This window comes from Lactuca serriola, chromosome 4 (assembly GCF_051521515.1).
Source record: "Lactuca serriola cultivar US96UC23 chromosome 4, Lser_US96UC23_V15, whole genome shotgun sequence".
Lineage (NCBI taxonomy): Eukaryota > Viridiplantae > Streptophyta > Magnoliopsida > Asterales > Asteraceae > Lactuca > Lactuca serriola.
Genome location: NC_136411.1, coordinates 12,460,901 through 12,477,298, shown reverse-complemented (window position 1 = coordinate 12,477,298; position 16,398 = coordinate 12,460,901). Strand labels below are relative to the sequence as shown.

Sequence of the window (16,398 nt, the reverse complement as noted above, 5' to 3'; positions counted from 1 at the left end):
AATGTTAAGACTGAAAATGTAATTACTCGCTTTCGTAAAATGAAAGATCGAAGAGGTGAACTTTAAAATGTAATTTTGTTATGGAAATTGAACTTTATATCTAATGAAATTGATGTTTTTTTTTGTTGGTGATTTGTTATCATCAATGTTATTTAAGTGTAATAGGATTACTTTGTTGACTAAAAATGATCTTGATACATATTAAACAAGTAAGGAAGGTGTGGAGTACACAGTTGTTTAAGTTTGATCAAGTATCAAAGTACACTGTCATTTAAGGGCGAAACCCCTGAACGAACGGGGGTCCGGGGGCAGCGCCCCTGGGAGCGGGGTCTAAGGGGCGGCAGCCCTTGGCGGGGTCCAAGGGTCCAAATTTTGAATATTTGACCCGGTTTTGACTTTGCATTAATCATTATATCAAACCCGGATTTATAACAATTTTGACTGTTGAGAAAAACTGTTATATGACAGTTTTGACAGTTTTGACAGTTTTCAAACAAGGAATGTATATAACCAATTTTTAGTCAGTTTTCTGGTACTCACGAAAAATTACACCATCTCATTCTCTCTTTCTTTCTCTTTGATTTTATCTGAGTCTTATCCAATTGAGGATTTGGGAGTACCACCCAAATACTTCGATTTGAAAGTGATTATCACGATTCTCAGATTTCCAAGTGCCACTAACATTTTTCGTTATTGTATATTACACAAAAAAAAAATTTGGGATACCCCTTAAGTTTGACCCTGGCTCCGCCACTGAGTATGGTATCGTATTTCTTCGTGTATAGGGCAAGACCAAAAGAAATTAGCCAGAACTTTTTGAAGAAGGAACTAATACACAATCTTTATCTCCTTTCGTAAAATTCGCTCTTCCTTTAAGTGAGTTTAAGGCTGCCCTAAAAGTCTTTGAATAACCGTCCACCACAGCTTCTTGATCATGCCTGAAAAAAATAACATGTCAGTTGTCACACTCGAGATTTGATTACTTGATGATAGTAATTCGGACATTATCCAAATTCTCATCCCTATACGGCATATGCAACTATAAAAATTAATAAATTAAAAAGTTAATAAATTCAATCGTACATAATATTTTATACCACTAATATTCATTTTAATTGTGGCATAATGATATAAAATGCCGCTATTTTTTTTTTGAATCATACAATGCCACTAAATGTTTTGTTTTCAATTAACAAGTTACCATTTATATGGCACTATAAATTTAATTTATCGGATTAATTTTCATTCCCCCCTCGTTTCCGTATTTATGTCCCCAAAATTTTAAAGAGGTGAAAAATGTCAAAAACATGTTCCCTCATTGAAAATTTTTGAAGATGTAAAATTTATTATATAGGGAAATCGACAATCTCTCGTCTCAGTTTGTGCTCTTGTCCGCCCTACTCCCTCGTCGGCCATGCTCCTCGTCGCTGCAGATGCTCTTGTCTTCCCACATGACATCAAGCTTCCACTATAAACCCATATGTTATGAAAAGCTTTTGCCTGAATTGTATAGATCATAACTCTACTGAATGTATATGACAAGATTACACATTGCTCAAAAGCTCTAAACTTGGTGCCAATTATTTGCATAAACACCATCAGGTTTCATTAAGACATTGCAAATAGAATGTCATGAATCACAAAATAGCAAGGGGCTTCATCATATTCTATCAAATGTACAGACTAATTGCTTGAAAGTGAAAACATTATATGTATCTGGGGATTATTTGCATGAGTGGGTAGCCAATTTTGGTAGGAAACTGCAAAAAAGCCACAACAATCTAGGACAATCAAAAGGTTACATAGGACAATCAAAAGGTTACATTATATATCATCAAACACACAGAATTACAAGCCATTGAAGCTAAAAAGGATTAATTGAAATCTACACACTAAAAAGTAATAATGGTAATTCTTTGACAATCAAAAGGGTACATTATATATCATCAAACACACAAAATTACAAGCCATTGAAACTAAAAAGGATTAATTGAAATCTACACACTAAAAGGAATAATGGTAATTCTTCAATGGTAATTGATCATTGATTGATTTTTCCTTTATTTAATTAACTTTTCTAATTGTTTCTAGTAGACACGTAAATTATCTTTAATTGGATTTGAACCGTTTAGTTGATTGGTTTGCTTATTAATTAGTTTATACATGACGAACAAAGTAATTAATGTCAAATTTAATGCCACATTTTAGTATTTTTAAAATACTTGAATCTTTAAATTCATTTTAAAACAGCTATAAATACCCGACATAGATTTCTTAAACTCATGTACATTTTTTTTTTATTCCCTAGTGTTGATTGATATATTTTGAACAATCATGAAGCCTTTTGGTTTTCTTGTTATTGTGATGGTAATGCTCACATTGATCCCTCGCAAAGTATATCCACAATCTATACATTGCAACATTCATGATATTCCAGATTGTTTTTCAGCAATAGAAGACCATAATTTACCACCAACCGGAAAATGTTGTGATGAACTCAAACAATATAACCGTTGTTTTTGTGTTTATCAAGAACGCCACTTCTCATTCGTATATGTTGTTCATGCTTGTCATTTGGAATACCAATATGTTTGTCCCGCGTTATCAAAATAGTTATTATTTTAATTAAATATAATTTGTCATGGAATTGGGATATGATTATATTTTATATTTAGAAGATTTTTATTTGGTTTTATAATATTCATTCTTGTGGCCTTTAGTTTGTGCTTTTCATATCATACTTGTGTTTTCAAAAATAACTAGGGAAAAACGCCGCTTTGCGGGATCGGACATGCCTAAGAATTGAAAAAAAGAAAAAAAAAACAGCAAAATTTTATTGAGTTGCATTGTAAAGGACAACAATGTTATTGGAGCTCAGAAAAGTTTACAGTTAGTATAATCTACATTTATCTCGAGCTTACTAATTAATACTAGATATTTCACGCCCATTGATTAAGACTTCTAAAAATAAATAGGAAATGAATATGAATAAAAAAGAAAACCATAACTAAGAATTAAGTGAAGTTGCAAACTTTGTAAAATAACATTAACGATACAAATCTAGCATTAGTATTATTGAGAAGATTGCTAGCTAGTTGTCCCAATCTTAACATCATACTTCGGCCCTGTAACAAAACCAAAAAGAATTTGGATTTCATAAAAATTCCCACAAAATCATAATGATTATTGTGAATTTTTTTAAAAAAAAATACCTGATCCCAAATATGGTATTTGGTAGGGGTGAGCGCGGTACGGTTCGGTGCGGTTATTAGCTAAAACCTCACCACTAACCGCAAATACGGTTAATCCATTTTCAAAACCGCATGGTGCGGTTATTTTTGCGGTGCGGTTAGGCGATTATTTTTGCGGTGCGGTTTTGTTTTTTCTGTGTTGCGGTTATTCACCGTATGGATTTGGTGCGGTTATTTTGTGTGGTTTTTAACCACAGTTTAGAGCTCAAACGGTTTTAAGAGTTCAAACATATTACTTGTAATAAAAGAAACCATAAAGTATAAAACAATTAACTTAAATTACAAACAACTAATAGCTTAAAAACGTCAAATCAATAATAATTAACAAGAAATACCTTAAAATTGTCTAATATCACCATTTTTTAAAGTTAAACATAACAAAACACCAATACTTTGGTCTTCTAATATTTTATCCATCTTTCATCTATGAAACTTGTGTTATTTTTAATATTTAATATATTAATAATTAATTAAAAAAATTGTATATAATATATGCGGGGCGGTGCGGTTTTTGAAAACTAATAACCGCACCGCACCACAAATTTGCGGTTTTTGAAAAACAGAAAACCTCACCATCGGTTTTAATTGCGGTTGCGGTTTATGCGGTTTTTACGGTTAATTTTAGTTGCGGTGCGGTTTTTGCTTTGGAACCCATGAGATTCATTGTTCCATTATAGCGTTGAAGGACTTTGTCTAAACCTTCATGAGGGAATAAGTTGATGGACTTATAATACTATCATTGACTTTATTCATTATTTTCCAAACAAATTGTAAAATATGAGGGGTTTTTTCGAGAAACACTAAAAAGGTCGAGGGTTTATTTGGAAGTATTTAGAAGGTTGAGAGTTTTTTCGAAAAAAATACAAAAATGCAAGGTTTTATTTGGACAAAAAAAACAAATTTGAGGTTTATATGTTGTGTTTTTTTTTTCAGATTAAACCTCATCTTTATTTTTTTTCCATGAAAAAGAGCTTACATATTTTCATTTTTTCCAAACAAAATTATTAGACTGTCTTTGTTTTCCAAAGTACATTACATAGCATTATGGAATGTTTCCTTCTGAAGCACCCCATGCTCTTCCTTTCTTCTCAGACACCTGGAAATTAGGATAAAGTGATTATAAAATCTTGATGCATGTTTTCTAAACCACACGAATTTAATGATTTACATATTTCATGATCAAATCTGTTACCAAGATTCAATATTGGATTTTTGAGAAGATGAGATTCAAGAACAAAGAATCATCTTACCACTCGACTATTGCCTCCATCAACATCTACTTTGTTCCCCAATACAACAAATGGGAACTTGTATGGGTCAGAACGGCTAGCCTGAAATATCATGACAAGATCTTCAGTAGTTAATAACATGTACATCATGGTGTTAGACTGTGTTTGTGTGTTGTAAATTGTAATGAATCAGTGAGTGACACCTGTTACCTGAATCAAAAACTCTTCCCACCAATTATTTAGGTTATCAAATGACTTCTTGACATTAACATCATACACAAGGACACAACAATCTGCACCTCTGTAAAATGCCACACCAAGGGTTTGAAACCTTTCTTGTCCTGCTGTATCCCATATCTGAAAGTACACAAAATATCATGCCATTTAGGGTTTCTAAAACAATAATGTATATTATGGATCATTTTGGAAGCATGTCTACCATCATAAAAGATGATGAGAGGGAAAGAAACAGAGAGAGCATGTCATATAAAATGGAGAATATATCTACACATGTAATGTTCTAATGAGATATAACTAAATGTGATTATCAAATATAATGAACATGTTGCATAAGAAAGATATGAGATGAATATGGAAAGAGGAAGAGGAAGAGATAGTATGATGTAGACCTGCAATGTGAAAAGCCTATCCTTGAATTGGACTTCTTTGGTTAAGAAATCAGCTCCAATGGTGGCTTTATACTGATTACTGAAGTTTCGATTCTCATATCTAAATTAGAACCATTTAAGGGCAACATTAATAGCACAACTGCATTTCGATTTTTGAGATTACTGAACTTTCGATTAACATATGAAAATTAGAACCATTTAAGGGCAACATTAATAACACAGCAGAATTTTGATTTTTGACAGCAGACCTAGTTCTAGTAAATGCAGAATTGGTATGAGCATCTTTGAAATTATAAAATCATTAGCATTTTATGATCTGATCTAATCCCAATCTTTTACTTATAAAGCTTTAGATCCGTATAACCAAAATATGTGGTTAGACTAAATGGATTCACATCCAAAGTAGTGTAGCTTTCTATGAACAGAGGGAGTAAAATTACGATCGGTAAGTTTACTGCTATATTTGGGCTGCAAATCACAAATAATAATAATAATAATAAATATCTTAAGTACACATCAGAAATAAGAGATATTGTGTATGTATTGTAATGTTTACCAAACACCACTAACCAACTAACCTTGATTGAGTTTGCAGGTATACCAACCATCCAGGCAAAAGAAAACTAGCTGAAATAGCAAATTGACCTATTAATATTTTAATAACACAAGAATCAGACTAATCGAACATTACAATCAACATATGTTCGTTTGTTTTCTATTAAACAGACTAAAGGCAGAAAAGGGCATTTATTTGAATGTGACACAATCATATTAAGATACAAAAGCTTTCATGTAGTAAAACATCAAGCAATTAAAACTACACATCGAAGATTGTAAATAGGGGGAAAATAGTGAAAACTTCAATTGAGAGGAAGCCACCTGATAGTATGTTAGCAGCTGTGTGAGTATAAATAAAAACGAAATTAAAGGACTTTCTGTTTTGCCATTAGGTGAATAAAAAATATCATGACACACTTTCTGTTTTTCACCCTCATTCAAACTATTTCTAGGCGACGTGAAATTGTTCGATCTACAAAGCGTATTAGACCTTGTCTCTCCTGGTGCCCTCGTGTTTTTGATAAATGAATGCATATTGACCATTGTGTCCCTAATGTTGGGCTGGGGATTATTGCCTGCTGTCTCACTGCATCTCAGGGTGATAGTGAACTTTGAGATCTGATCGATCTATAGATTTTTCAATTGAGTTAGTTAAAGTGTTGGTATCTTCCTTCTTTAGTTGCTTTTGACGAAATTACCCTTTGGTTAAAGGATTGGCCTCTTCCTTCTATGGTTACTTTACCTTGGTTAAATCATAATTTTATTTTTTTAACAATTGAGCACAAATAACTTACAGTTGTTCATGTATTTGGGTTTTTATCTCGTACATGCCTATGGAAGCACTATTGTAAGTCCCCAATCAGTCTGTGTATTAATCAGATCCGTTTGATGGTGCAGAATCCCAATCAAACGGATGATGTCAAATCAAATAGAAGAGAAGGAGAAGAAGAATAATATGAATCTCAATGTATTGATAAATAGAATGATGATACTGATACAAGAGATTCACACACACTAACACACACGTGTTCTTCTCTCTCTCTAGTCTATGTCTCACATGTTCATCAATCTCTACTCCTCACCCCTAACACCTATATATATATATATATATATATATATATATATATATATATATATATATATACAAGAGGAATATGGGCCAGAGAACATGGGCCGTAAATGGGTTTACGGCCGTAAACACGTATGCGGCCGTAAACACCAAGCTGTTTAAGACACAAAAATACATTTTCCTAGAAAAGCAAAGTATAAACCATATTTTTGACCCAACAATCTCCCCCTTGGTTTATAGCTTTCTTTTTCTTAATTGACCCAACAAGCTCCCCCTAAAAAGTAGCTGGCTTTTCTTGATAATCTTCATTGAGAGCTTGACTTCAGCATTTATCTTCAATTTCTTCACAGCATCAGGATGAACATATGAATCTTCCATGAATGACTTCATCTTGAGCAGTTGGCAATTCTTCAAGATTTGGCATTGAACGCACATTGGGTGAGGAGGCTTGACGTATTGATTCTTGAAAGATAGCGCTTTTAGCTTGAGAATCTTCAGAGAGAACATCAGAGAGAACAAAACTTCTGGATCACTTCAACAAATTTAAGATAGCAACAGACTGATTGAGGAGGCTTCAATGCAATCTGACAAATAATCTTCAATTTCAGCTTCACCTTGCTTCTGGGGTTGAAAAGTTGAATATTGAAAGACTAATCTTCATTTCTTGTTCCTTTGAATGAGAATTCTTCGATGCTCATGGATGAAAAATCTCGATACAGGCTCATCTACACCTGGATTCACTTTTCAAGACAAAACAAAACTAAAAGAAAACTTAGCACACAAATTAAAACGTAAATAAAAATATTTTCGGATTTTTGATTTTCTAAAAAAAATAAAACAGAAATAACACTATTTTTTTTAATTCTTTTTTTTTTTTAATTCTCCCCCTAAATTTAAATTAGAAGAACACTATGAACAAACTTAACAAAAACAAAAATAATAGCTAACTTTAAGAGTGTTTGGGATCAAAGTTTTTAGACAGCCTTTATCCATTTATTAGTACCTCTCCCTTCATGAATAGATCTGGTCAATCGCCGGTATTGTGGTCCACTTAAACAAGAGAGATTGTGACAAAATTAGGAGATACTATAAGTGACAAGACAATGTGATCCTAAATTCCTAGATAATATTCCTTAAGGACCATTCAGCTGACGACGGCCAAAGATATTGTTGTCCACCTAAATTGAGCAGTGAGATCTACAAACAATCTTTATGTGTTCAATTTTACTTGTACTAGAACGTGTTTCCCATTTCCTGATATGCTCCAGCCATCAAGGACTTCTAGAATACTTCCTTACACCGGGTGAGCAGACAATTATTAAGAGAGAATATAGATTTAGAATGCATATGTTGTACATCCTGGTTGGATCTCTTCCAATCACGCAAAGGATGAAACATATGACTAACTGAGGTTTTTAGAGGGATTGAGAAGAGAATGGTGCATATACTGTGTTCTAGGTCGGATTATAAGTCACGCAGAGGAGACAGTATATGGCCAACAGATTAGAAAGAATTGCATAGTGAGAATATGCAGAGAGATAGAGTTGCATATGTTATAGTCCAGGTCGGATCCTCCGATCGCGCAGAGGAGGCAACATATGTCTAACAGACAGAAAGGAAGAATATAATCTTCTACAGACCTAATTTATCAGAATTCCTCAGTCACCCCCATCAATACTGGAATTAAGGACAGAATCCGCACATCGAGGAAGAGTTAAACCACGGTTCTAGATACAGTAGTGTGACCGGTGGATTATCATGTATATCTCCCTGCTCAACCTATCTGAGCGTCGTATTGTCATGCTAAATGGATCTATCTAGGTCAAGATTTTTCAAGTCTCTAGATTCCTTAAGTTCATCTATGCCTAGTCATGTCCATTTTAAATCTTTCGTGCCTACCAGCGCATCGAACACAGAGCCTAGACAATTCAGATTCAGTCCCTTACACATGTTTTAGACTGTCCGTTATCACTTTCTTAATATCACTTCCCAAAACATCTGCTGCAAGCACATTCCATTAACACCATATTTTTTGATATTCTAATGTTTTTGGATTTTTTTTTAAATTAAAATTTTCTAATTTTTGTTTTGTTTTTATTTCTCCCCTAAATTTGTGTATAGGAGAGAAAAAAAAGTAAATGCGCAAATTTAAACTATCCTAAAACAAAAATTAGTCTTTAAAGCGAATCAGCTTAAGAAAAACTCAGGAGTATAGAGAAGAAAATTCAAACTATAAGTCGCCGATTGAATTTGCATCCAGAAGGTCTGAGAACAGCACGCATAATCTCATAACAGATCTGAAAATTCTTCATGTCATTAAGCACTAACCTCATTTGTGATCTCTTCCTTTGTTCCTTTCCCGCAAAAGGACACATCCTCTCAAACAAAGGTTTGAATGTTGAACAATTGAGAGATGTCCTCTATCATGTGCTTGGAACAGCCACTACCAACAAACAGAAGTCTGATGATATGCCTCCATAGCTGCTCTGACACAGAGTGGGATCAGTTGGTCTTTGGAACCCAGTCCATTTTGAAACTGGGTCGACCTTTGTCATCAACACACGGTAATCTCTCCCATGACATGTCCTGTTTATCACAAACAAAAGATGTAGAAATATTAGAATCATTAGGAGATTTAGGATATTGAGCCTTTGGTACCCATTGGTAGTTGGGTTTAACCCATTTCTTTTTCGATCCGATGGGTGGCTCAACACTTGATTTGGAACTTGATGTCGGTCGTTGATATGACTTTGATTTTGGCTTCACGGGAGCATCTTTTTGGATTTGACTTCTTGGTCGGCATTCCCTTGCCCTTGGGATTCAGATACTTGGCCTTTTGTGCGTGTGACAACCCAAATTTTATTCCATCGATATAACCCATTTCCGTTAATAGAATATTCTATTTTATAAAAGTTCCGTTAATTTGGGGTAGACAAATCCATGAATGTTTTATTTTATTTCATTTTATGTTATTAACGTCGTAATGAAATAAATAAAAACACGTGAATTACCCTTCCATTTAGTTGGAGAAAGTTTATTTTTAATTACGACCATTTAGCCGGGTAAAACTTTAAACCTCGTTTAACATAAGTATCGGGTAGTTGTATACTGGGTACAACAATCAAGCCCTATATAAGGGTGAGTGGACACTCTTTTGGACCTTTTACCACACTAGACACTCTCTCTCTCTCTCTACTCGCTCTCCTCAAATCCGATTTCATCCTAAAAACTGCAAGTTTCCGCCTCCAAAACGTACGTTCCCTTACCCTAACTTGTTCTACAACCCATTGCATGTCATTATAGCTTAAAAATCATTCAAGATGGCCAAAGATAAGGAGTTTACAGCCTAAGAACATCCTTAGGCTGTAAACCCCTAAAAAGTTGCCAAACATGCTCAATTTCTCCCCTTTAGGCTTAGAAACTAGTTTAGGGTTAAACCTTGAAGTGTTTGAGTCATAAATCATCAAGTTTGGGAGCTTGAAAGAGGGTTTACAGCCCAAGAACATCCTTAGGCCGTAAACTCCCTCTAAACATGCAAATCAAGCCTCAAAACCCTTCCAAACCACATTTGGAGTTTAGATATGACTTAGGGACTTACAATTTCGGACTTGGAACACCTAAACCCTATCATTTGAAGGGTAAGCAAGAGTTTACGGCCCAAGCACATGCTTAGACCGTAAACTCCCTTAAACCATGACAAATGAACCTTTAAACCCCTAACTAGCCTTATACCTTCAGTTAGAAATTGTTAGGAATGAGCCAAGGACCTCAAAAACGAACTAAGGGGTGTCCAAGAGTTTACTACCGTAAACCATGGGGTTTACAGCCATAAACTCCCAAGGAGTGGTCCTAGGACCGTAAACTCCAAGGGATTACCCTCTTTTAACCCTAAACACCCCTTAAGCCCCGAATTAAGCCCTAGAACTACCCCTAGTAGTGTATGAACCCTTTTAGCACTCAAACCCACTCCTTCCACGAGTTTATGGCCATAAACTCATGGAGGAAATGGTCCCCCAGCCGTAAAATCACTCAACGTGAGTTTTAGAAGAGTAAACTCCATGGTGAGGTCTTATACTCTTTCCTTGCAACCCATTAGCCTTCTAGCACGCAACCATAGAGTTTTATTCACATTAGGATGTCTATATGTGTTTAATTAGAGTTTAAATCACTAATTAATTGTAAACATATGTTTTCATATGTTACTAGGGTCATAAAGGGTGTACAAGTCTTTACTTGACGCCAAACACCCATCCGATACTTCCACCCGATCTACTCATTGCAGGTGAGTTCATACCCCTTAATGAACCCTTTTCAAATGTTTTTACATGTTTTAGGGGGGTGGGGATACAAGTATAATGCTACAACTTTTATTATCAAATGATATGTGATTCATAACTCACCATCAAAAAGGGATTTTTCTATACTTTTAGCTACTTATATATAGAACTGTTTTAAATAATTATCAAATGCATTTTTTTAAGGTTAAATTATTGTTAAACAATTTTCAATTTGTGTTTAAACTACTTTTCTTTTATAAATATATCTACACAAATATATTTATATAAGTAAGACTTGAAGGACTTAGGACCGATAGCTCGCGTTATTTCCTGTTCTTGTTTGATGTGGTCTTAGGGTATCTGTTATCCGTCCGACTGTCGTTGATTTCTTAGTTATATATCATATATATTTGTGTTAGATATGAAAGTCTTCATCTTATTCAATACTTTTGTTATTCAAATGCATGAAATCATACACTCTAGTTAACTATAATAGGTATAGTTAAGACTACTGCTCGTTACCTCTATTACTACTATACTCACTATAACTGCTATTACAAGTTAATGTACGTATAAGAGAACACTCTATGTACTATACTAAAAGTATACTACACTATAACACAAGAGAATACACTAATATAGAGTATAACACACTATCCCTCTATAAGGCACTCTACCACGCTTACACAATGTGACCAGGGCTTCCCGAAAGGAAAGCAACACTACATGTATAGATCTATACAGGACGGACGCTATTACATCCCGACTGTTAACTACAGTCCGAGCCGACTAGGCCCAGGGGTGGCACTACCTCACTACACTACGTATGATCGGGAAGGTCATCGGGCTCTCTATTATCATTTAATTGGTTGCATGAGGGGTTACATCCATATCCAAATTAAAACACTAAGACTTAAAGTCTAAACTAATATCCTGAAGTAAATAACTATCTATTACTAATTGAAGTTTTCATCACTACTACAGTCATCAGGCATAACTTTTCCTCATCCATGTTACTTAAATAAGATTTATTACTTTATTTTTATAACTGAAGGTTTCAATGATAATACTTTTACACACTCAAAGGATTTAACTTACAAATGTATATTTCTGGAAAATATAGGATTTTCTAGGGATTTTTACTACTCACAAACATAAATTTCAGTTTTTATATTACATGTTGTAAACACTTTTACACAAACAACGACACTAAATTTTTATGAACTCACCAGCTTTATGCTGATACTTGTTTTCAAAATAACTTGTATCCTCAGGTCAAAGATAGACAGGTACTGGTGCAGCTTTTGAGAAGATGGAGCATATACAAGACCCATCTTTTATTTTTGTTATACTTTTGGTGTCTATTAAACTATACAGAACACGTTTATAATTAAACTTACTATATAAATGCAATGGTTGTTGTCGCTTGTTTTTACTATTATGCAATTGTTATGATACTGTACATGAAGTCCTCCACCCCAAAACGTATTCTGCCATTCTCGGTTTTGGGATGTGACAGTGCGTTCCAGTCACCATTGCGCGATTGTGACCTGGAAGGGTTTCTTTTGAAGTATCTCCCACTTAACGCATTTTTCCATCCTTGTGCATAGTAGGGAACATATGTGCGATTAGGACAATTTCTGGAAATGTGTCCAAGTGTTCCACAGTGAAACCATGTCTTTTTCTTCACTGTGAAGTTGTTTCTTCCTGCCCCTGGTGGCGTATCCATGCCTTGTCTCTTGCTTTTCCCACACGTACAGTTACAACAGGCACTCTGTTTCACTGGAATTGGTGGCTTGTATTTACCAACAGTAGGTTGATCAGAAGCAGCTGAGTTCGAAGCAACAGATTCAGAACCCAAGGAGATGTTGGTTTGTCCAATGGTTTTCTCCTTGTTCTCATCTTCTGCTACTTTACCTGCACATAAGGTAGAAACATTAGTATTTTCAACCTGAATACCACCTGACACAAATACAACTGGTTTGCCATATTGAAGATATGCCTCCCTGTCAATTTCTTCTTATGTCATAGGGATGGATGTGTAGTTATGATTGAAAGGTGGAGGAACACAATCATACCCTAGACCCTTGTTTTGATTATCTTTGAATTTTAATTGGGTTTTAAATAAGAACTCGACCGTCTGACTTGACGCAATATAATTTTTGAACTAACATCTGTTTTTCCATACTTAATTTTCAAAGTGTCAAGTTTTTCAGTTACAACAGCAAGTTGTCTCTTAATATAGTCATAATTTTCACACTTGTTTCTATACTCTTCCTAAAGCTTCCTAAAGTCTTTGGTCTTTGCTTCTAATTCAGCCTTCAGGGGTTTCTATCCTTTCCTGAGTTGATATCCTTCGTATTTCAGGTCCTCAACTTCTCTTTTTAATAAATCAATTTGTTCCCGAAGAAATTTAATCATAGTTTCAAAAGCAGGAGTACATGTAACTTCAGTGACCGGAATGTTTTCAGACCTCATTATTTTTCCACACTTCAAAGCATCAAGTTCTTCAATTACATCAGCAAGACTAAGATGATTAAGATCTTTTGTCTTCTTAATAACAGCTACATTCATATCCCATGATTTCGGAAGTGTATTCAATAGCTTTTTGTTTATCTCATATTTAGTTAAGATGATCCCAACTATATTCATCTTAGTAGTGAGTGTGGTGAATCGCTACAACTGAGCTTCCAGGGTTTCTCCAGGGACATAATTGAACATGTTGAACTTTTGTTTTAACATATCTTGATGATTCTCTTTCATGTCTTCAATTCCCTTGTTGACCTCAAAAGCCATTAAAAGCACAACTCGAAGCTAAAATAAAACTTAAACGTCAAACTAAAATTTAAAAAACCCTTTGACTAGAAACCTCAAAAGTTAACCTTCAAAGTCAAACTCAAAAGTCAGACTTAAAATTCAAACCGAAAAGCTAAATTTGAAAATTTAAAAGTTAAACGAGAAAGTCAAAGTTTAAAGTCAAATGTCAAACTTGAAAGTTAAAGTAAAAATTTTAAGGTTAAAAGTTAAAAAAAAAAACAGTCGTAAACCCTTCAAAAGCCGTAAACTCTTCGCAGATTACGACCAAAAACGGCGATTTTCGACTTTGTAGCTCCAAAACTCGATCAAAAACCATTTTTATCAAAAACACGAAGAACAAGCCCCCCTTATTTTGCCACGAAGTATCCAAAAACACAAGAATCCTTCCAAAATAATATCAAATCAGCTCCAGATCTGACAAAATTGACTGATACAATCCAAGCTCTAATACCAATTGTAAGTCCCCAATCAGCATGTGTATCAATCAGATTTGTTTAATGGTGCGGAATCCCAATCAAACGGATGATGTCAGATCAAATAGAAGAGAATGAGAAGAAGAATAATATGAATATCAATGTCTTGATAAAAAGAATGTTGATCTTGATACAAGAGATTCACACACACTAACACACACTTGTTCTTCTCTCTCTCTAGTCTATGTCTCACACGTTCATCAATCTCTACTCCTCACCCCTAACACCTATATATATACAAGAGGAACATGGGCCGGAGAACATGGGTCGTAAATGAGTTTACGGCCGTAAACACAACCGTAAACACGCATGTGGCCGTAAACACCAAGCTGTTTAAGACATAAAAATACATTTTCCTAGAAAAGCAAAGTATAAACCATATTTTTGAGCCAACAACTATCATCCAAGCTTTTCACCAAGTCAGCATCCCCTAATGAAATTTTTTGTTCATCTCTTTTCCATTTTTACTTGTGAGTAGTCATAAATAACACATCAACAAATCAAAAATAATAAAAAGCATGTATGGAAGCCTTGAAATAAGAACCAAAACTAAAAAAGATTCGATTTTGGATTAGATACAGTAAAAAGAAAAAAAAAACAGGGAGTTTAAGGCTGCCCTAAAGTCTTTGAATAGCCGTCCACCACAGCTTGTTGATCATGCCTGAAAAACAAAACATGTCACACTCGAGATTTGTTTACATGATGATAGTAAGTCGGACATTATTCAAATTCTCATCCCTATACGGCATATGCAACTATAAAAATTAATAAATTCAATCGTACATAATATTTTATGCCACTAATATTCATTTTAATTGTGGAATAATGATATAAAATGCCGCAATTTTTTTTAATCATACAATGCCACTAAATGTTTTCTTTTCAATTAACAAGTTACCATTTATATGGCACTATAAATTTTATCGGATTAATTTTTGTTCCCCCCTCGTTTCCGTATTTATGGCCCCAAAATTTTAAAGAGGTGAAAAATGTCAAAAACACGTTCCCTCATTGAAATTTTTTGAAGATGTAATATTTGTTAAATAGGGAAATCGACAATCTCTCGTCTCAGTTCGTGCTCTTGTCCGCCCTACTCCCTCGTCGGCCATGCTCCTCGTCGCTGCAGATGCTCTCGTCTTCCCACCTGACATCAAGCTTCCACTATAAACCCATATGTTATGAAAAGCTTTTGCCTGAATTGTATAGATCATAACTCTACTGAATGTGTATGACAAGATTACACATTGCTCAAAAGTTCTAAACTTGGTGCCAATTATTTGCATAAACACCATCAGGTTTCATTAAGATATTGCAAATTGAATGTCATGAACCACAAAATAGCAAGGGGCTTCATCATATTCTATCAAATGTACAGACTAATTGCTTGAAAGTGAAAACATTATATGTATCTGGGGATTATTTGCATGAGTGGGTAGCCAATTTTGGTAGGAAACTGCAAAAAAGCCACAACAATCTAGGACAATCAAAAGGTTACATTATATATCATCAAACCCACAGAATTACTAGCCATTGAAACTAAAAAGGATTAATTGAAATCTACACACTAAAAAGTAATAATGGTAATTCTTTGACAATCAAAAGGGTACATTATATATCATCAAACACACACAATTACAAGCCATTGAAACTAAAAAAGATTAATTGAAATCTACACACTAAAAAGGAATAATGGTAATTCTTCAATGGTAATTGATCATTGATTGATTTTTCTTTTATTTTATTAACTTTTCTAATTGTTTCTAGTAGACTTGGTTTGCTTATTATTTAGTTTATACATGACGAACAAAGTAATTAATGTCAAATTTAATGCCATATTTTAGTATTTTTAAAATACTTGAATCTTTAAATTCATTTTAAAACAGCTATAAATACCCAACGTAGATTTCTTAAACTCATATATGTTTTTTTTTTGTTTTTACTCCCTAATGTTGATTGATATATTTTGAACAATCATGAAGCCTTTTGGCTTTCTTGTTATTGTGATGGTAATGCTCACACTGATCCCTCGCAAAGTATATCCATAATCTATACATTGCAACATTCATGATATTCCAGATTGTTTTTCAGCAATAGA

The 16,398-nt window shown here is 34.2% G+C and overlaps 1 protein-coding gene across 1 annotated transcript; it reads right to left on the bottom strand.

Annotated features, from left to right (window-relative positions):
- Nucleotides 1–4,293: 4,293 nt before the first annotated feature.
- On the bottom strand, nt 4,294–10,796 carry LOC145098048 (ras-related protein Rab7-like). Its single transcript, XM_079035733.1, has 6 exons — nt 10,766–10,796; nt 10,642–10,705; nt 5,110–5,209; nt 4,691–4,837; nt 4,502–4,582; nt 4,294–4,347 (listed from the first exon to the last, which is right to left on the bottom strand). Exons 1-6 carry the CDS (start codon nt 10,794–10,796, stop codon nt 4,294–4,296), a joined length of 477 nt encoding a protein of 158 aa, XP_078891859.1.
- Between the last annotated feature and the right edge of the window lie 5,602 nt (nt 10,797–16,398).